General features: G+C 39.5%; 2 protein-coding genes across 2 annotated transcripts in view; one reads left to right on the plus strand and one right to left on the minus strand.

Moving 5' to 3' along the window:
• Nucleotides 1-20,753, plus strand: part of FRMD3 (FERM domain containing 3) — a 350,587-nt gene that overhangs the window by 77,464 nt on the left and 252,370 nt on the right. The gene's annotated exons all lie outside the window — the stretch shown is intronic.
• LOC122735475 (cytosolic iron-sulfur assembly component 2A) lies at nucleotides 2,626-3,366 on the minus strand. The gene has a single exon (XM_043977039.1). It carries the CDS (start codon nucleotides 3,341-3,343, stop codon nucleotides 2,861-2,863), a length of 483 nt encoding a protein of 160 aa, XP_043832974.1. The 5' UTR covers nucleotides 3,344-3,366; the 3' UTR covers nucleotides 2,626-2,860.

A 20,753-nucleotide genomic window follows, 5' to 3' on the forward strand; every position in this document is an offset into this window, starting at 1 on the left:
AGAAGGGACTCACTGGAAAAGATGCTGATGCTGGGAAGGATTGAAGGCAAAAGGAAAAGGGGACAGCAGAGGAGGAGATGGATAGAGAGTGTCATGGAAACAATGAACATGATCTTGGACAGACTTTGAGAGATAGAAAAGGATAGATGGGCCTAGGTGTGCTATGGTCCGTGGGTCAGGAAGAGTCAGACGTGACTGAACAACAACAATACATATAAGATAATTAACCAAGAACCTGAATATATTGAAAGTCACTAACTAATTTTTCTACCCTCTAATTATCTTGATCTAGTTAAGACCACCTCTGGACAGCCTGAAGATACTGGTCTTTGCTGTTAGGGAGGCAGGGTCAGAGTCCTGCAAGATTCCTAGATGCATCATTTTAAAGCCTACATTGTTCCTTTCTAAATTTAAGAGGACACAGTATTCTGTCCCTTTGAACCCTTTGGAAAGAGGAGGCAATGTTCTAAAACCCGATCCTTTATCTTCCCCTAAAATATGTTTCCTTCCCATGATTCCTTGCTCTTGCCCTTGATACCATTCTTCACCCTGTCTGTGACCTTGGCTTGGACTCTTGGAGCTGTCCTTGACTGTTTCCTTTTCCTCTCCCCCCTCAGTCAGTTACCAAGTCTCACGTTAGGAATATAGTCCTCACACTCACCAGTAATGGTCCAATTCTAAAAAACCCTCTCTTAGCTAAACTATTGTAACTCTTCCTAACTTTTTTCTCCTCTCCTTTTCAGTTCATCTTTTACACGGTCACCAGATTAGTCTCCTTAAAATATTGCCAAGTATATTGCACTTGCCTTCACAAAAGGCAAACCAAACTTTAGTCTGGAATTTAAATGAGACACTTACTTATTTCTCCAACCTTATTTCTACTCACTCCCACACTCAATCTTCAAGCATTTATTAAGTGCCCACTGTTGTGCCAGGCACTCCATATCATGGAAATTGGCAAGTTCATCCTCTTTTTTTTTTGGTTTGTTTTTGCCTTTGTTTACATCCCATGCTTTGTTTATATCCAGTGCTCATGGTAGATACTTCATGAGTGTTAGTTGTTTGACTGATGAACATATATCTATACTGCTGTCTCTTTATTTTAGCTCACAGGATCCCTTCTTCTTCAAATGTCTTCTTCCTTCCTTTTTACTCCTCTACATCTTGCCCTACTTCTTAGTATACTAGAAAGAATACTTAGAAGACTTGAGTTTGAATTCTGACTTTTTGTGCTTCCTGGCTCTGTGACCTTGGGCAAATCATCTATACAATAGTACTCTCTGCTCAAACTTCAACTCCTCTAGGAGGCCTAGTCTCCCTGCTGGGATCCCTTAGTGACCTTTCCCCTTTTCTGAAAACCTTTACTACTTGCCTTTGTCCTTTACTTCACAGATAGCATCAGGCAGCGCTGCATACTGGAATGATTGTTGTATTTGGAGTCTGAGGACTTGGCTTTGAATCCAAGTTCTGACACTTATTATGTGTGTGACCTTGGACAAGTCCCTTGACCTTTATGAACCTCAGTTTTTCCTTTAGTAAAGTGAGGGGAGCTAGACTAGATGACCCGTGAGCTCCCTTTCAGTTCTAAATCTCATCCTATACACTCTGTTTTACAACTGATAATTGTATGTTTTTGTCTCTTAAACTAGATGACTGAATGAATGGAAAAACCCCACCATTTATTAAGTTCTTGCTATGTGCCATATACTATGCTAAGCACTGAAGATACAAATACAAGAGGGCAAGATAGCCCCTATCTTCAAAGGGTTTACATTCTAATGGTGGAAGACAGGACATAAAGGGCTCACGTTATGGCTGTCATGGTGGCCTGGTTCAGGACCAGATGAGGCCAAAACTCATCTGTCAGAGCCCAGAATCTCAGGGGCAGGGTCTGAGTTCCACTGTGGGAGGGCAGGATAAGAAGATAGCTGGAGTGTAGGCATCATAGTTTGGAGAGGGTCAGGAAATGGAGCAATGGCCTGGGTCTGCACAAGATAAGTTGAAAGATTGTCAGTAGGAAGACCTGCTCAGTTGAAACTCATTAGATATTTGATAATGATGTACCATCTGAGAAAAAAATAGCCTTCCTATTCATTTTGTGACATCCAGTTAATGGTATTGATTAAGCTATACAGTGATTGATTACCAGCCACCTTTTGAACTTAAGAAATAACGATTCCATGTTCATCATTACTATCTGAATTATACAATTGCAAAGAACTTCACAGCTTTTTTTTTTTAAATTAATTGCCTGGGAGAGAAACTAGCAAATAAATATTCCTTGAAGTTATCTAACAGATGGGGTTCCACTTCCAAAGAATGTATTTGGTAGGGACTCCCTCTGAAATGAATACCTTCCTGGTACAAATAACTTACAAGCTATGGCTGGGGTCCAATAATAATAGTGTGGAATTTGAAGAACCATGAAAGATGATTCATCAGGCAAAGCCAGATGCTTTCCTAGGTTCATTCTATATCTTTTTTTTTTTATTATAAGAATCATCTGCATTTTATTTCTATTTTTACAGAGTAATGATTGAAGCCTGATTTGTCTGTGTACTGTAGGGATAGTTGATCTGCCAAAGAAGGGTGGTGTCAGAATGGGCATCTAAAAAATAGACGTGTCATCCACAGTAACTAAAAAATATTCTTCTGTCTGATCACCAAATGTGATAAAACCTGAGAATGTTACATACATTAACATAATAGGTGTCACCTTATGTCTTGTTTGGGAAATGGTCTTTTAAAAAAGTGCTTGGAGGTACAAATTGTCCAAGTAATAAACCAAAAAGCATTCTATTTAACAAAGAGTTAAACAAATTATCAAATGATTACAATTTGGTGACTTTCAGAAGAGCTGCTAATCAGGCTCAATGACGCATTGTTCCACAATTTCCCGTAAATTGGGGTTCTCCATTGCAGCTGCTACTCTCTCCTTGTCATTGATTTGTTTATTTATATCTTCTTCTGTGGAATGGGTTCCTTCAGAAATGTAGATTTCCAACTTATGTTTGAAAGGTAAACATCTCTGAAGTTTTACTCGTAAGCAAAGCCCAATAAGAGTGGCCAGAGAGCAATGAGGTACTGTGGGTGTGAACCTGATAATAACCAGATAATCTTCTTCATGTATCTCCTTAACTTCCACACAACTTTCTGTTACCACTTCCAGTTCTTCTAAAGTGTTGGGCTTTTCTGGGTCCCGGATGGTTCGAATTAGATCGTAAACCTCAAGCGCTTTCTCTTCCATGATCCGGGGCTGCCGAGCAGCTCTCCGCTCAGAGCGGCCCGAGAGCCACAGAACTCTGCTCAGCGCCCAGGAAAGCAGCCCAGACACTTGCTCCATCCTCCCGCTCCGCCATCCCTGGCGGCAGTCCCATTCTATATCTTTTAAAAATTTAAAACAATTTTTAAAGTGATCAAATCATTGTTTATCCCCAGGAAGTTACTTCCTATGCCATCTCTTGTTCATTAAGGAGACTTATCAATTTATGAGGCAAAAGTCTGTGCTTGCTTTGTCTAAGAGGCACTTCTCAAAAGTTCTGTGTGGCTACTAGGTATGTATTCCAAAGAGATAAAAAAGGGGGAAAGACCTATATAGCGGCTCTTTTTTTGTGGTGGCAAAGAATTGGAAAATGAGAGGATACTCATCAATTGGGGAATGGCTGAACAAGTTGTGGTATAGAATTGCAATGGAACACTATTGTGCTATAAGAAATGATGAGCTTTCAGAAAATCCTGACGACTTATATTAACTGAGGCAAAGTGAAGTGAGCAAAAGCAGGAGAATGTTGTACACAGCAATATTGTAAGATGACTTAGCTATTTCCAGCAATACAAAGATCCAAGACAATTCTGAAGGACCTGTGATGAAAAATGCTCTCCACCTTCAGAGAAAGAACTGATGGAATATGAATGCAGATTGAAGCATAGTGTTATTTTACTTTATTTTACTTGTGTGTGTATGGTGGGTTTTTTTTGATCAGTGTTTTCTTTTACAACATGACTAACATGGAAATATATTTTGCATGACTATACATGTATAACTTTTATCAAATTGCTTGCCTTCCCAGTGATAGAGAAGTGAAGGGAAGGTGAGAAAGAATTTGGAACTCAGAATTGTAAGAAACGAAGGTTAAATTTGTTTTACATGTAATTGGGGAAAAAATATTAAAATTTTTAAAAATTATATATGATTTTGCTGTATAAAAAAAGTTCTGTGCTGGTTGATTTTGGGTGAGGGGTGGGGGAATGCATCTGGCAGAGGTAATATAGTGCAATGGAAGGGAGATTGAAGACAGGTTCAAATCCTAGCGCTGCCACTTAGTACTTCTGTGACCTTGGGTAAGGTACTGGGCCTAGGTTTCTTCATTTATCAAATGGAGGGGAAGACTAGATTATCTTTTTTTTTTTTTTAACAGGGCAATGGGGTTAAGTGACTTGCCCAGGGTCACACAGCTAGTAAGTGTTAAGTGTCTGAGACCGGATTTGAACTCAGGAACTCCTGAATCCAGGGCCGGTGCTTTATCCACTGCGCCACCTAGCCGCCCCTAGATTATCTTTAATGTCCCTTCCAGGTCTAAGGCTAGGACTTTTGTGGCTAATCATTTCTAATCCTAATTTATCTATGATTCAAATTTGTATCTTAATACCTGGGCTTTCCTAAAAGGTAGTTACATATATGTATTCCTCTTTTTTTTCTTCCAATGTGAAATACTCCTCATTCCCCCAAGGCTGCAGTTTTCAGAATAAAACTCAAAATTTGTAGGAATTACATGATAATAGCTATGGTGTAGATTTGCCCTTGCATCTCCTTCCTAGAGTATCATCCCCATGAAGGTAGGCAAATGTGTCTTGGTGTCTTACCTACCGGTTGATTCTCAGTAAGTGTTTTGTTGAATTGAATTCAGTGTAGCTTGCTCTGTGTCTCCAATTTTTGTCTTGATGAGATTTCCCAAGGGCTGAAGACCTGTGTAATTAAAGGAAATATGTAAAATCCTTCTCCCATTTTGAGGGGTCATTTCCCATTAAACAAGCTACAAAGGGTAAGCTGAATGTATTAGTGCTAACCTCAGGCTGATTTCAGTGTTTCAAACTGACTTGTTACTACCACTTAAAGAGCCTCAAGTCTTATTAAGACTCTGATCAGTTTGAAGCCTAAATACCACTACTGCTAATGGAGCTCATCCTTTCTTTCGTAGATCTGGGTGAGAAGGCCTGGTGGTCTGACAATTCTGATTTAATATTTAAACATCTGAGTCAATTTGCTTTTCCCCTCTTACTCAGAGGATCAGTTTCAGGGAGACTGGGGAATAAGACAAGAACCCAATTAGCTGGGGAATTGGGCTACAAGGCAGGAATTCAGTCATAGGGCAATGAACTAGGAATGTAGTTACCGAGAAACTGGGTTACCAAGGATAGGAACTGAGGAGTAATAACAATAATGTGAGCTTAAGTCGACAAACTACTGACTTGGGACTCTCTCTATTCCTTTTACTTAATAATCTACTGCCTGCTAGGCTTATATATGTATACATACACACATATATATGTAACACACACATATACACAGATGTACAAAGAACATGCATAGACACACACAATACAGTGTATACACATATAATATTAATATATAATGTATGTAATATATGCAATATATTGTAGGTATCGGCGAGTGGTAATGTGTATATAAATACGTGTGTATTCTATGTAGAATACATACGTATTTATATATACATATAGAATACACACGTATTTATATAAACATGCACAGACATCTGGGTCAGCCAGACATGCACACAACACATACTATGAATTAATACAATCCAATAACTTAATATATAATGTAAAGAATTAATTGTTATTTGAGGTTTTTATGCCTTGGTGAGCACTGGCCTGGGACTCCGCAAACCCCACGATGCTCCACCCACTGGTTATAGCCATTGCCAGGGCTCTGGCTCCTCACATCATCACCACAGGCAGCCGCCTACATGGGCCTGGCAAAATTATAATGATTGGAAGCCTAGTGAGGGCAGTCATGTGACTGTCAGAACAGCCATCCCATTGGCTGGGGCTGTGTGGGGTGTTTCTAGGTTTGGGGGAGGAGAAATTGGGCATTCTAGGTGGAAGCTGGAAAGAGACAGGCGTTCTGCTGTGTATTTTCAGCTGATTCCTGGGTGGTGGTATTTTTCAGGTATTATAATTTCCCTTTCCCCATTTTTGTTTTCTTTCCCTTGATCCTACTGATCCTGTTTGTGTTTTTTTTTTTTAAGTTCGTTATTGTTAAAATAAATCTTGTTCTGTTTTGAGGGAGGCTGCCGGTTTCCTTCCTTGCCCCAATATTGTGGCGAGCCACTTAGCTAGCACTCCCCAATTAAAAATTAGTCCCCACACTAGGGACAGTGTGTAGTTTGTTGCCCTGGAGAAAGGCAATGTGGTGTGTCATATAAAGCTTTAGACCTGGAATCAGGAGTCTAGCCTCAGATATTTATCATCTATATGATTCTGGGTGTCATTTAAAATCTCTCTCAGGCTATTTCCTCATCTGTAAAATGGGGTTAATAATACCTGGGGGCAGGGGGCAGCTAGGTGGTGCAGTGGCTAAAGCGCCAGCCCTGGATTCAGGAGGACCTGAGTTCAAATCCAGCCTCAGACTCTTGACACTAGCTGTGTGACCCTGGGCAAGTCACTTAACCCTCATTGCCCAACAACAACAACAACAACAACAACAACTAATAATAATAATACCTCTGGCCCTTACCTCCCAAGTTTTCATGAAGCTCAAATGATTTGGGGTATGTAAGGTACTTATTAGAACACTGGACCTGGAGATGGGAAGACCTGAGTTCAAATCCAGTCTCAGACACTTGCTAGATGTGTGACTCTGGGCAAATTACCCAACCTCTGCCTCATCATCCTTAACTGAAAAACAGAGTTAATAACAATGCCTACCTCACAGTGCTGTTGTGAGGATCAGATGAGATAAATAAGGTGTTATGCAACATGAGCTATTATTATTACATACATTTCAGTAAGGGGCAGTTAGGTGGTGCAGTAGATAGAACACCGGGCCTAGCATCAGGAAGACTCAAGCTATGTGATCATGGGAAAGTCACTTAACCCTGTTTACCTCAGTTTCCTTATCAGTAAAATGAGCTGGAGAAGAAAATGGCAAACTGCTCCAGTATCTTTGCCAAGAAAGCCTCAAATAGGATCATGAAGAGTTGGACATGACTGAAATGACTCAGCAACAACAACAAAATTTCAGTAGGTATTATGGATCAGAACAATAGCATCCCCTCTCACCTTTTCTCCCTCCCCAGGTATCTAACCTAGGAGGATGGCTTCATCAATACTACTCTGCAGATAACTGGCCACAGAGTATTGTATATATCAATAATGCTTTTACTTTCCCCAAGGTGTCTCTGGGTTCCCCGAAGCTATAACTCCTTCACTTAGCACAATGCCTTCTTGGCATATAGTAAGTGTATAATGAATGCTTGTTGATTGGTTGACAGGTCTCACCCAGTTGGAAGGCCTTTGAGTTTGGCCTGCTAATGGCCTGTGTGTCAAGCTTCCTAGAAGTAGTCTTGTTAAATTTGGAGAAGCTCCTTACTTTCTGGTTTTTTTGTCATAGCGTCTACTTAGATGATAGCTGGAGAGGTGGATGGAGAACAAGGTTTGGCACCAGTAAAAACCAGTATTCAAGTCCTAATTCTGATGTATACTGGATGTATGACTTTGAGAAAGTCATTTAACCTTTAAGTACTCTTAAGTCAGAATTGTCAAGCATGGAGCTTTTGGGCCATGAGGCTCATCACACTCGTGAGGGTGGCTGACCCAGATTAAAATGTAATAGGGAAATCTTTACAAAATAAATTTTTAAATACAGTAAAACATAGATAATGTTGATGTGTAGTTTTCTAAGTTTATGTGGGGATCCTAGGAATTCTTATGTATGACTCAATAGCCCTCATTTCTTTCTATTTGAGTTTGACATCAGTGTTCTAGGTAACTCTTCAAGAGTATAATAAGTTTCAGAGAAAATGTTGATATATATTAATAAAAGGAATTCTCTCATCCTAGAATTCCCTCCACCAATGAAATCACATTCTAGTCCCTATCCCTTATCTTTTTAGGTATGCAACCTGTATTGGTGGATAAAGTACCTTCCTCATTGAAAACATTATGGAGCTTTTAAAGAAGAATAGTTGTTAAAGTTATAACAAAAAAAAGATTTGGGATTTAATAAAGCAGTTCCCTAGGATGCAGTTTTGAGGCCACAACCTACAATGATGTTGAAAAATGGACTAAATATGTATGAAGAAGAAAAAAAACCCATAAAAGTAGACTTGGTTTCCTGATTTTATTTCAGCAGGAAATTTCTATTATTTTTTTATTATTTTTTCAATATTAATGAAATTTCTATTATTTATGTATCATCCATATTGGTTTGTTATCCTTTTCTAGAATTATGCAGTATTGAAACAATGCATAGATAAGAGTGTTCCAGTTAAAGAAAAAAGTGGCTATGGATGCAAACGTACCCTAAAAATGCATTTCATAAAGTTCTCTTTACTATTGAAACCTTCATGATATGTTCCTTGTTTCTATCTGCTGAGTCACAAAACATAGGTTTATGTTCTTGCCTGCCAAGGAGAATGAATGGACAGGCTAATGACACAAGTGTGGATGGTAGGCTATCTTTGCCGCCATCCCTTTCCTCCCTCCTCCTTTTCTCTCTCATTTGGTTTAGAGTTTGTAAAGTAATCCCCTTTCATTGTGTTATCTTTCTTGGCTTTTTAAACTTGTTAAAAATCACACCCAGGGCAGCTAGGTGACACAGTGGATAAAACACTGGCCCTGGATGCAGGAGGACCTGGGTTCAAATATGGCCTCAGACACTTGATACTTACTAGCTGTGTGACCCTGGGCAAGTCACTTAACCCTCATTGCCCATAAAAAAACCAACACACCCAACCTTTAGAACTGTAATTTCTGTTTCCTTAGGATTTTCCCCAGAGCCTCAGCCAGGTGTATAAAAATGAAGGTTTGTATTCTTAAAAAATAAAAAGAAAAGAAAAAGAAAGAAAGAAAGAGCTCCTTATTTGCATATATTTTATATATGCCTTTGTAGCCTGAAAATTAAAATGTCTTTTTTGTTCTCCTGGAAATATAATTTTTTCCCTTTTCTTTTTTCCATCTTCCTTCTTACCTATTCTTTTGTTTATTTGCTTGTTTGTTTTTGCGGGGCAATGAAGGTTAAGTGACTTCCTCAAGGTCACACAGCTAGTTAATGTCAAGTATCTGAGGCCAGATTTCAATTTAGGTCCTCCTGAATCCAGTGCTGGTACTTTATCCACTGCACCACTCAGCTACCCCCTTACCTATTCATTTTTATTGACTCAGATCCATACCAGATGTATGTATGCTCCAGACAAGTGGTTTTCAAATTTTTTGGATTCAAGATGCTTTTACCTCTAAAAATGTTTTTAGGATTCTCCCACCCCTTCACTCCAAGAACTTTTGTTTATGTGGGTTATAGTTATTGATATTTACTGTATTTTAAATTAAAATTAAAATATTTTTAACCTCATGGATGCTCTGAAAAGGTCTTTGGGATCCCTAGACCACTTTGAATAACACTCTTCTAGGCAAAAGGTATCCACTCATAGCTTAGGGAGAGGAAAAATGAGGGCTAACAATTTTTTTCCCGTGCCACTAATGACTTATGGCCCACACATTCACTTTAGCTGTATCCAGTGCCAGAGCATCTGCATGAAAAGTTACAGAATATCAATCAGTCATCTGGATATTTTATTTTCATGATATACATACATATATACTTGAGTGTATATGATATTTTGGAATTTCTAGGCAGCCAACTGATTGTTCCTTTTTCATTTGTATTTTTGGTATCCTAGGACCACAGCCTTAAGCTCAAACTTCAGATTTTCCTATTAATCTTAATGTCATTATTTGATTTGTGGCAGACTAAAGTTAGAGTTTTATACAAAATCAAATAAAATCTCATAACCATCCATTCCCCCAAATAACCAATCTAGTTACATTCTAAATGTGGAACCAACCATCACAAACACATATCACATCTCCCCTGGACAGTTGAGAGAGCCTCATAAAAGACTTCCTTGCTTCTGGTCTCCCTCACCTCTAATCCATCTTCCACATTGTCGGCATCATTGATCTAACCTATTGACAAATCTTCAATGACTCCCAATTGCTTTGGGATAAACTACAAATTCTTCTCAAGGCCTGGCTTTTAAAACACTCTGCATTTTGGTTTTAACCAAACGTTTCCATTTTTAATCTCATATTGCTCCCCTTAATATTCTCTCTAGTCAAATTGGCCTACTAGCATTTCTGCCACATGATACTATAACCTCCATGAAACCTTTCCTGATCCTTAAAGTTATGAGTGCTCACTCCCTTTTGAAATTACTCTCTTAAGTTATCATAGCTACTTTCATCCATTTATCAATGCAGAGATAGGGAAAAACTGAAGTTTACATTCAGAGCATAGGCATTACTGAAATAAAAATCAGTGAGCCCTGAACAGCAGTTTGCTCTATTCCTGCAGACTGTCTGCATTTTATTCAACAACAGGATAAACCCACTGTTTTTACCTTGAAGGAGGCCTCCTCCCCAATTTAAGTAATTTCTTGCCCCTCCTGGATATTCTGGTGGGATTAACTCTAGGCCTCTTGCCCCAGATACCTGATTTTTGCAACTCCTACAATCCCAACATTTTTCCAGTTCAGTCTCTTAAGAGCTTACAAATTCAGTCTATCCTAATTCCTTTTAAGTGACTTTGAGTCTAATGTACCTAGACAATTAGGTTCTATTAAATCATTCGTGGAAAAAAACATAGTGGTAAGCTAAAATCTCCTAAAATTAAATTTTGCTTTTTTTCTTCTCTCCCCCAGTTATTTGCTGCCTGATTTAAACAAGCTTCTTTCTTTTCAAGAGGGAATTAAGAGAGAAAAGGTGATTCTTAAGCATCAGAAAAGGCTTAAAAACTGCAAAGCCATTTTTTCCTTCTTTTTTCCAGAGAATTCTCTAGGCGAATTTCTCTTAAATTCTCTTTAGACTCACAAGAGTCTTGTTTAAGAACTGAGCATTTTCTGTCACTCTCCAAGGAAGAAAGAATAATATGTTTGTGTAAAAAAAGATCCTTGGGGCTGCAAACCTACCAAGGACCTAAAAATCCACTAGGATATTCTAGTATTTATAAAAAAAATTAATATTCTTATCATAATTTTGGGGTGTGCCACAGAAAAATTTTCCAATCCTTACCTGCTTCTTAAGCTCTTTTTTTTTTTTTAGTGAGGCAATTGGGGTTAAGTGACTTGCCCAGGGTCACACAGCTAGTATGTGTTAAGTGTCTGAGGCCGGATTTAAACTCAGGTCCTCCTGACTCCAGGGCTGGTGCTCTATCCACTGTGCCACCTAGCTGCCCTTACCTGCTTCTTAAAACTTATCTTTCACTGAACGTTTAATCAGAAGTTCAATGAAAGTATCTGTTTTCATTTTATTTTATTTTTTTAATGTGGAAGATGAGTTTAGCATCCCAGGAGAGCTGATTTGGATATGAAACTTCAACAGTTAACTTAAGGATAAGCAATGTTTCAGATTCAAAAGATCCTCCCTATAGTCAAAGATGTCTGGTTTTAGAAGTTAGCTGGGATCAGACATTTTCACCAAGATGTCAAAACCAGATTTTTAACAGACTAGGTTCTGCTGAAGGGAATTTTCTTCCAATTAGCCAGGAGGATCCCCAAAGGGATGTTTTTAAGAGAGGAGCAGATTTGACTGGGAATAATTTAGTTTTCCAATCTATAGGCAAATTGCCACAAACAAGAATTAACCAAAAGCAGACCAGATTTGCCAGAAATTTAGGGATATATACTGATCACTGACTATTCAAGGCAAATTTGAGAATTAGATTTATTTCATTAGTGATAGGGATCCTAACTGACCACTCAAAATTTAAATCAGACCAGACCAGGACTGCTCTGGCAAGGGGGGGTAGCCAAGACAGTTTAGTAGTGACAAACAACAGACATGTCTTTTGCTTATTTGCCTGTGGAAAATTAGAAGAAAGGGCACAGGGTTTGGGAGACTCCATAGCCATGACTCCTAGTCATAGTTTTGTTCAATCATTTTTCAGTCATGTTTGACTCTCTGTGACCCCATTTGAGCTTTTATTGGCAGAGATATGGAATGGCTTGCTATTTCCTTCTCCAGCTCATTTTACAGATGAGAAAACTGAGGCAAATAGGGCAAATGTCTGATAAGTGTCAGGCTAGATTTGTATTTAGGGCTTCCTGACTTCAAGCCTGGTGCTTTATCCATGGTGCCACCTGGGTACCCTATAACCCGGCTATCTACCTAGAAAAAGGAGGCTCTCCTATTAATACCACAATGTTTCTCAGCCCAGTCCTTGCTTTTGGCTCCAGAATCACAGCACATGCTCATCAGAAAATTGGAGGGGCTATCAGACCAATCCTTTCAAGTCCAGTGGTTTTTATCTTAGTAGATTTTTCAGGCACAAGAGATAAACAGACAACACAGACAGGTACACAGAACACTAACATGTCTGTAGTTTTTGCTAGATAGGACCATAACTTTATTGTTTATCTGTTGTTGTTTTTTTCCTTCCCAGTTATCTCCCTGGGTAAAATTGACCTTGTGTCCTCTGAAGGGCTTCCAGGCTGGAAAACTGATTTGATCTAGTCGATCCCATCTGAGGGTGACCAAGAATTGTGACAAAAATTGACTGAGAATTTTGTTGAAAGGTACTACTGCCAATCAGTGATACAGACATAGGGGGAAAACTACAATTTATTATGTTCAGAGGCAGAATCAGTGAGGCTCGAACATAAGTTTCTATAACCTTATATAGATTTTGGTTATATCGGAAGGAGGGATACAAGGGAATTTTAGAGAGCAGAAGGGGAAAATAATGATTGACATATCAAAGAACACATGACAGAAAGAGAATATCTATACCGGATAAAATAGGAACCTATCTGGTTGACACTAGAGCTGTAGCTGATGTCCTAGCTTGATTTTGCAATCTCTTGCAAAATGCGATGTCCTCATCTGAAGTAAGCGGTGGTAAGAAAGGTAAGCCAGAAATTCTCTTAAGATAGAGTCTTTTTGTCTTGTAACCACCTTAGAAGGAACCTTAGGTATTATTTTTCCTTGTCTTTATTCTCTTTACAAGGATTAAGATTAATACTACTACTAGTTGTAATGAATCTCATCCTTTATTTTGAATCTTTTATTTTTACTTTGTATTTTTAAAAAAGTATGTACACGTTCTACTGTAGAATACTAGGTCCTTTTAAGGACTAGGATTAATCTGTTTTTCTCTTTGTGCAATAGGTGCATGGGGTAGCCACTTACTTTATAGCGCCTTAGACTTCTCACCTGGCTATGTATTCTCTGGGTTGGCTCACCTACTGCAAATACTCCCACAGTGGCAGGTCTAGCTTCCCAGAGAAAGATTACCTCATTGACATCATTATACTCCAATTCTCTGTGGACCCTAGGAGTAATTCTCTCTCTCTCTCTCTCTCTCTCTCTCTCTCTCTCTCTCTCTCTCTCTCTCTTTTAGCAACAAACATTTATTTTATTTTTTGTAGTTTTCAACATTCATTTTCATAAAATTTAGAGTTCCAAATTTTTCTCCCTCCCTCCCTCCCATTCCCCACCCTCCACAGGATCGCAACCAGGTTATATATGTACAATCCACAAGTGTTCTTTTTATCAGTTCTTTCTATGGGGGTGGATAGTAAGCTTCCTCATTAGTTCCTTGGGATTGTCTTGGATCATTGCATTACTGGAGTCATTCACAATTGCTCATTGAACAATACTGCTGTCACTATGCACAATATCCTCCCAGCTCTGCTCACTTCACTATACATCAATCTTCATTAGTCTTTCCAGGTTTTTATGGGATCATCCTGTTTGTCATTTCCTATAGCACAAGACCATTCCACCACAATCAGATTCTTCCATCATTCCTCAATTGATAGACATTCCCTTGATTCTCAACTCTTAGCCTCCACAAAGAGTTGCTATAAATATTTTTTGTACAATTTTTCCCCCTTTTCTCTTTTTCATGATTACTATTGTTAACTGTTTCCCTTCTATCCTATTCCCTTCCCCATAATATTTATTCTATTACCCATCTTCTTTCATCCTATCACTCTTCAAAAGGGATTTGCTTCTGTCTGTCCCCTCCCCCACTCTCCCCTTCCTTCTTTTGCCCCTCTCTCTTTATCCCCTTCCACTCCCATTTTCCTTCAGAGTTAGAGAGATTACTCTAACCAATTGAGTGTGTACATTATTCCCTCCTTGAGCCAATTCTAATGAGATTGAGGTCTTTGAGCCAATTCTGATGAGTGTTAGGCTCATTTACTGCCCAGATTAAATAGATTACTCCACCCAGTTGTGTGTGTGTGTGTGTGTGTGTGTGTGTGTGTGTGTTTGTCCCTCCTTGAGGTAGCTCTGATGAGTTTAAGGTCTTTGGGCCTTTTCTGATGAGTGTAAAATTCATTTACTGCCCTGCTCCTTTCCCATCTCTTCCCCCACTCCATAAGCCTTTTCCTGTTTCTTTCATGTAGGATTTTACCTCTGCCCTTCCCCCTCTACCAGTGCATTCCCCTCACCCCTTGATTTAACCCCAAAGATGTCATCATGGGGCAGCTAGGTGACACAGTGGAGAAAGCATCACCCCTGGACCCAGGGGGATCCCTAGGGGGTAGTTCTGTTGTGATGGAAGATACATTCTCCACTCACCACTGTAGCTCTTGAACCCCTACTGCTGTATTTCTATTTATACAACTACTCACAATAATGATACTTTTAGATCTTAAACATAACCATTTACTTAGTAATAAGGCAAAAGAAATAATATTATCTCAGGTGCTCATACATTAAAATAAATTCATGAAAAACAAATCACAATCCATACATAAACCTGAGTTACCCTCTTCCACCACTATTTTCTTTCTTTTTCTTTTCTTTCTTTTTTTTTTTTTTTGGTGAGGCAATTGGGGTTAAGTGACTTGCCCAGGGTCACACAGCTAGTAAGTGTCAAGTGTCTGGGATCAAATTTGAACTCAGGTCCTTCTGAATCCAGGGCCAGTGCTTTATCCACTGCGCCACCTAGCTGCCCCCTCCACCACTATTTTCAATTTTTGTGGGGCAGAGTTAGAACATACTTACAAAAACCTGTCAAGAATACATGAGTGAGAACAGCATCATCAGGGAAATTCACAACTCTGGGAATTATAAACATCAATGTCTTTTTTTTTCCTGCTTCAGGAAGTATCCATAAAAGTTCCTTGGTGAATGTAGTTTTTGTGTTGATTAAATGCTTTTGCTAGACTGAATAGATCCGTATTGTGCTCGATTAACACCTGACTGATCATGACTTACTTTGTTGATCCCTCAAGTAACTTTTTTGATTTTCTGCTTCTAAACTCTTCCTCCACTCACATAGATTTTACTCAAAAGCAGCTGTAATTTATATCACCTCCAGCTTCAAATTTAGGTGATCGAGTTCTAAAAGCTTTCTGTTTATCTCCCTCTCTTTCCTTATCTTTCTGGTTTTAGACTGGATCCTCTCTACAGTAACCCCATTTTATATGATTTAGTAATCACATTTTCAGCTCCTGCTACAATCAGATAAATCACATTCGTTTCATAGTTTTAAACAGCTCTGGTGTCCATATCTCTCCAGTATATAACAGCTTGTCATTGAAAAATTCAGCAGCAATGGCCATCCCTGAAATCTGAGTCAGAAAGTAACTGCTTTCTGCAAATATTTTTCTTATAATTTTGAGCAAACAACTTATCAACAAGATCTTGAAAGGTAGTGTCTTTGTAGCCTTAATAGTTTCAACAGGGCTTTGTATATGGTGAGCACTTAATAACTATTTGGGAATTTAATTTTGAGAAAGGTGATACCTTAAAGGAACAAGGAAACTGACCTAGTCTCTGGTAGCCAAGTGAAAACCATTGTCATTCTCAAACACTTTCCCCCCCTAACTCTTGGAAACCCCTAGTCAGTCAGTTGATCAACTAGCATTTAATGTGCTAAACACTGAGCTAAGTGCCAGAAATACAAATGCAAGTAGAGATGAGGACAGCCTCTGCCCTAAAGAAGCTTATATTCTACATAAAAGGAAGCTGAGAGGTAGGGCTATCCACTCGGAAGAGATGGAGCAGGTAGTCCAGAGTGCAGCATGGAGAGGAATGGGACATGGCTGACCTGGACACCCTCCTTATATAGAGGTTCTGGGAGGAACCTCTAATCAGAGGGAGAGGCCATGGGGCAGAGGATACTTCCAGTGGGTTGATTCCAGGTCTGGAGTGAGGCTTCAGGATGAAGGAGGATGAAGTGTAGCCTGGAGAAGAATGAAAGCCTTAGGTAAGGCACAGGCTTTGGCTACAAATCCTTCCTTCCTTCCTTCCTTCCTTCCTTCCTTCCTTCCTTCCTTCCTTCCTTCCTTCCTTCCTTCCTTCCTTCCATCCATCCATCTATCCACCAACATCCAAGGCTGTTTCCAGAATCATTTAAAAAGTTTCAGTGTCATTGAACTGTCTAAGATTTTCCATCAGGAGAGCAGTTACCACGTCATCTTGGCAGACCTTCAAAGGATTTCAAAGGAGAGAGGGAGACAGATTGCACACAAGTCATAACTGTTAGAAGTGGGATTTGAGGGGGTGGCTAGGTGGCTCAGTGGATAAAGCACCGGCCCTGGATTCAGGAGTACCTGAGTTCAAATCCGGCCTCAGACACTTGACAAGTTGACTAGCTGTGTGACCCTGGGCAAGTCACTTAACCCCCATTGCCCTGCAAAAAACCCCAAAAAACAAAAACAAGAAGTGGGATTTGAACCCAAATCCTGTGGTTCTAAGGTCAGCAGTCTTTCCATTGTCCCTCTAAGCCTCCCTAGTGGCTATAGACCTGTACCCCTTTTGTTGTGCCATCTCTCCTCTTGCAGTAATTGCCCCCTATTTCTTTGCCTAGTCAGCCCTCTGACTCTTCCCTATTCCCTATACTACAATCCCTCAAGGTAAGGCTGATATATAATTTTATAAACCGTAATTCTGGGTCATAGAATTTAAACAGGTCAAAATAAGAAAACAGTATAACAGATTAATATGTGAACCAATGACATGCTGAAAATTACTTGCAAAAAATGTGGGAAAAAAAGTCATTCTTTGTTCAAATGATTAGGAATAGACCTTAGACCGCATGTCTGCTGCACATCCTTGACAAATTCCAAGGTCAGGGGCTGGAGGAGATTAGGGCTTTGAGGGTCTTCAACCCCAGGATAGGGAGAACATGCTGGACTTCTCAGGGGCATGGGCTATCTCTCATTTGTTATGATCACTCAAGTACAAGTGGATCACAAGAAATCTCTCCATTGATACAGTGAAGATGAAGGCCAGGACCCCCTGGAGGTCAAAGCTCTGGGCTTTACCCAGTTTGGCTTTGTCTTGCTTCCTTCACTAGTCTGGCCTTGCGGTCTCTTTCCTAGTTTCCTCACTCTAGGTGCTAGAACTTAGAGCTTTAGTGCTAAGAATATCCACACTATAGCCTAGCCAGGGAGGAGCCTTTCTTCTTATTCCCCACCCCTCCCTGCCCCCCTTAAATGAACTGATCCTTTATGAAAGCATGAGAGATCAAGAAGAGGCAGTAGTAGCATAGATGGCAGCCAAGTTAGCAGCTTCCTCTCTATCCAGCCAGGATACTGGTGTGAGACTTTATCATTGCTTTAGGGGGTATCATCAGCCCAGTCATCTGAGGCTTGTCTAGCAGTCTGTATGAGGCAGGCCAGGCTTGGCATTAACAAAGCTCTCTGTTCTCCCTGCTGATGAAGAAGGGAGACTAATATGTAGTATTTTTTTTAATAGAATAGTGTAAGGGCAAAAGATAACAAAAGTCTTTTTAAAAAAAACCACACACACATAGCAGAGATGGCATTAAATTAGGGAGTAGGTGTTGTTACAGCACCTGTGACTTCATTTGTATAGGGAACTTCCTGGAGAAAATTCTCTTTGTCAATGCAAGATGGCACCTTCTCTGCAATTTAGAATTGTAGAGAGTTCCCTAGAAACTAGATGTTTAAAATGTGGGTCGCGACCCCATATAGGGTTGTGTAATTGAATGTGGGGTTCTGAAAAATTTGGCAACAGTAAAAGGTTATATATGTATACCTATATACCTGGGGTTTTATAAAAATTTTTCAGGCCAAAAGGGGTTGCCAGTGGAAAAAGTTTTAGGAGACCTGGCCTAGAATACAGGGATGGTAAGTGACTTGCCTAGGGTCACACAACCAGTATGTGTCAGAGGTAGTATTGGAACTTATGTCCCCCTGATTCAGTGGTCACCTCTTTATCTGATAATCATGCCCCTCACCATGCTGTCTCTCAGGACTATATCAGCTCTTCTTTGCATTTTTATAGTGGGAGTCTCAGGGACACCATTGCTTGGTCACTGTGTCAGTGGTAGTCACACATGTGGAGAAGTATCATGTTTGTCCCTAGCTCACTACTCTATAAATCATGCATATGGACTCCCAGGATATATGCATGAGCGCTAGAGTCTTCTGGTGGGACTGAATCATGTGAGGGCAGGGGTTAAATAGGGTTCCTGACATGATACCCTGGTTTCCCCCCTAATGTGGCTGGAGAGAGAGAGAGAGAGAGAGAGAGAGAGAGAGAGAGAGAGAGAGAGAGCGCACTCCATAAATGCTACAAATCTGGCTTTGATTTATTGTTTTGTTGCTTGTTTAGACTTCAGAAAGTGTTAAAATTCAGATTAAACTTTAAAAATGTGTCTTGCTGAGAACTGTGGTTAAACATTTAGCAGCACAAATGCTGGCTATGAGTCACAAGGACTGCACAAAAGTGGGAAGAGACTCTATTTTCTACGGGTTTAAGTGTATCATTTCTTTGTTCTTTATTGTATAGATAAATCTGTTCTATTCTTGACATATTAATTATCTTGTAGGGGAACTGATGACCAATGTTTTTGGGGGGTGGGGTAGCCAAGTATGGATACCAAAGTTCTCAACTACATACAATTCAGAGAACAGAAAGGAGAGGTTCCCAAAATGACTGGTTCCTTTTTGTCATGAGGGAACCCTTTGAATTTCGGCTTACTTCACTTTGCATCAATTCATACAGTTCTTCCAAAGGTTCTCTGGAGAATCATTTTGAAGGAAGAATTGGCATTAACTGGGGACTGATTGGCCATGGGGTTAGATAGAAGGAACCATCAAAAATGATGAAGGATTAGAGTTACACTTGTGGGTTTTTTTTTTGTTTGTTTTTAGTGAGGCAGTTGGGGTTAAGTGACTTGCCCAGGGTCACACAGTTAGTGTTAAGTGCCTGAGGCCAGATTTGAACTCAGGTCCTCCTGAATCCAGGGTTGGTGCTTTATCCACTGTGCCACCTAGCTGCCCCTACACTTGTTTTTAGAAATGTTTCTTTATTTATTCATTCATTCATTTATTTTTTAAATGGAGCAAAATATTTATTTTTTCTTTTTAAAAAAGTAATAAACATTTGGGGGCAGCTAAGTATTGCAGTGGATAAAGCACTGGCTCTGGATTCAGGAGGACCTGAGTTTAAATCCGGCCTCAGACACTTGATACTTACTAGCTGTGTGACCCTGGGCAAATCACTTAACCCTCATTGCCCTGCAAAAGCAAACAAAAAACAAAAACAAAAAAGTAATAAACATTTTTATTTATAGTTTTGGGTTTCAATTTTTATCCCCCTTTCTCTCCCTTCTCTTCCCCCTTCCTGAGGCAGTAAGCAATCAGATATAGGTATGATATAGGTATTATATAAAACATTACCATATTAGTAATTTTGTATATGAAAACTTGAATAAATAAAAAAATGAAAGTGAAAAATAGCATGCATCAGTCTGTGTTCCATCAGTATCAGTTTTTTCTTTGGAAGTGGATAGTATGTTTCATCGATAGTCCTTTGGGATTGTCTTGGATCACTGTATTGTTGAGAATAGTTAAGTCTTTCACGTTCTTCATCAAAAAAATATTGTTGTCTCTGTGCGCAATGTTCTCTTGGTTCTGCTCTCTTCACTATACATAGAAATGATTTTTTTTTTTTTTGGTGTGGAGCATTGAGGGTTAAGTGACTTGCCCAGGGTCACACAGCTAGTAAGTGTCAAGTGTCTGAGGCTGGATTTGAACTCAGATCCTCCTGAATCCAGGGCCAGTGCTTTATCCACTGCGCTACCTAGCTGCCCCCAGAAATGATTTTTTTAAAAGGTATTTGATAGAATAAAAAAATGCTTTTATAAAAATGCTACTTTGTGTTTTTATGTGAACTCTTATACAGTATTTTAACATGACTGCAAATTTCCTTTTGCCCCTCCTATTGGTATAGGATATACCAGGATCAGAGGTGTATAGCTACCATCTGAGCAGTCTTGTAGTGCTTAGGAAGTCTATGAAAGGCAATATCCCTTCACTGTATATGGCTTTAGTGTTTCTAGGGCACAGTGGCCAACAGGAGGGACTCTGTGTAAAATTATGTTGGAGGTGAGGGCTCAGAATTTGATCCAGTGCCATTTGTTTATATTGGTTGGTGCTGCCTGTCCTTAGAGCAGTGCTTTAGGAAAATTAATCTGGCATCAGCTCTCAAGATGGATTAGAAAAGGAGCCATTGGGAGTGAGAGGATT

Source organism: Dromiciops gliroides, chromosome 1 (assembly GCF_019393635.1).
Source record: "Dromiciops gliroides isolate mDroGli1 chromosome 1, mDroGli1.pri, whole genome shotgun sequence".
Taxonomy (NCBI): Eukaryota; Metazoa; Chordata; class Mammalia; order Microbiotheria; family Microbiotheriidae; genus Dromiciops; species Dromiciops gliroides.

Coding starts and splice junctions, on each gene's coding strand:
- LOC122735475 (XM_043977039.1), bottom strand. CDS start 3,343: ATGGAGCAAGTGTCTGGGCTGCTTTCCTGGGCGCTGAGCAGAGTTCTG.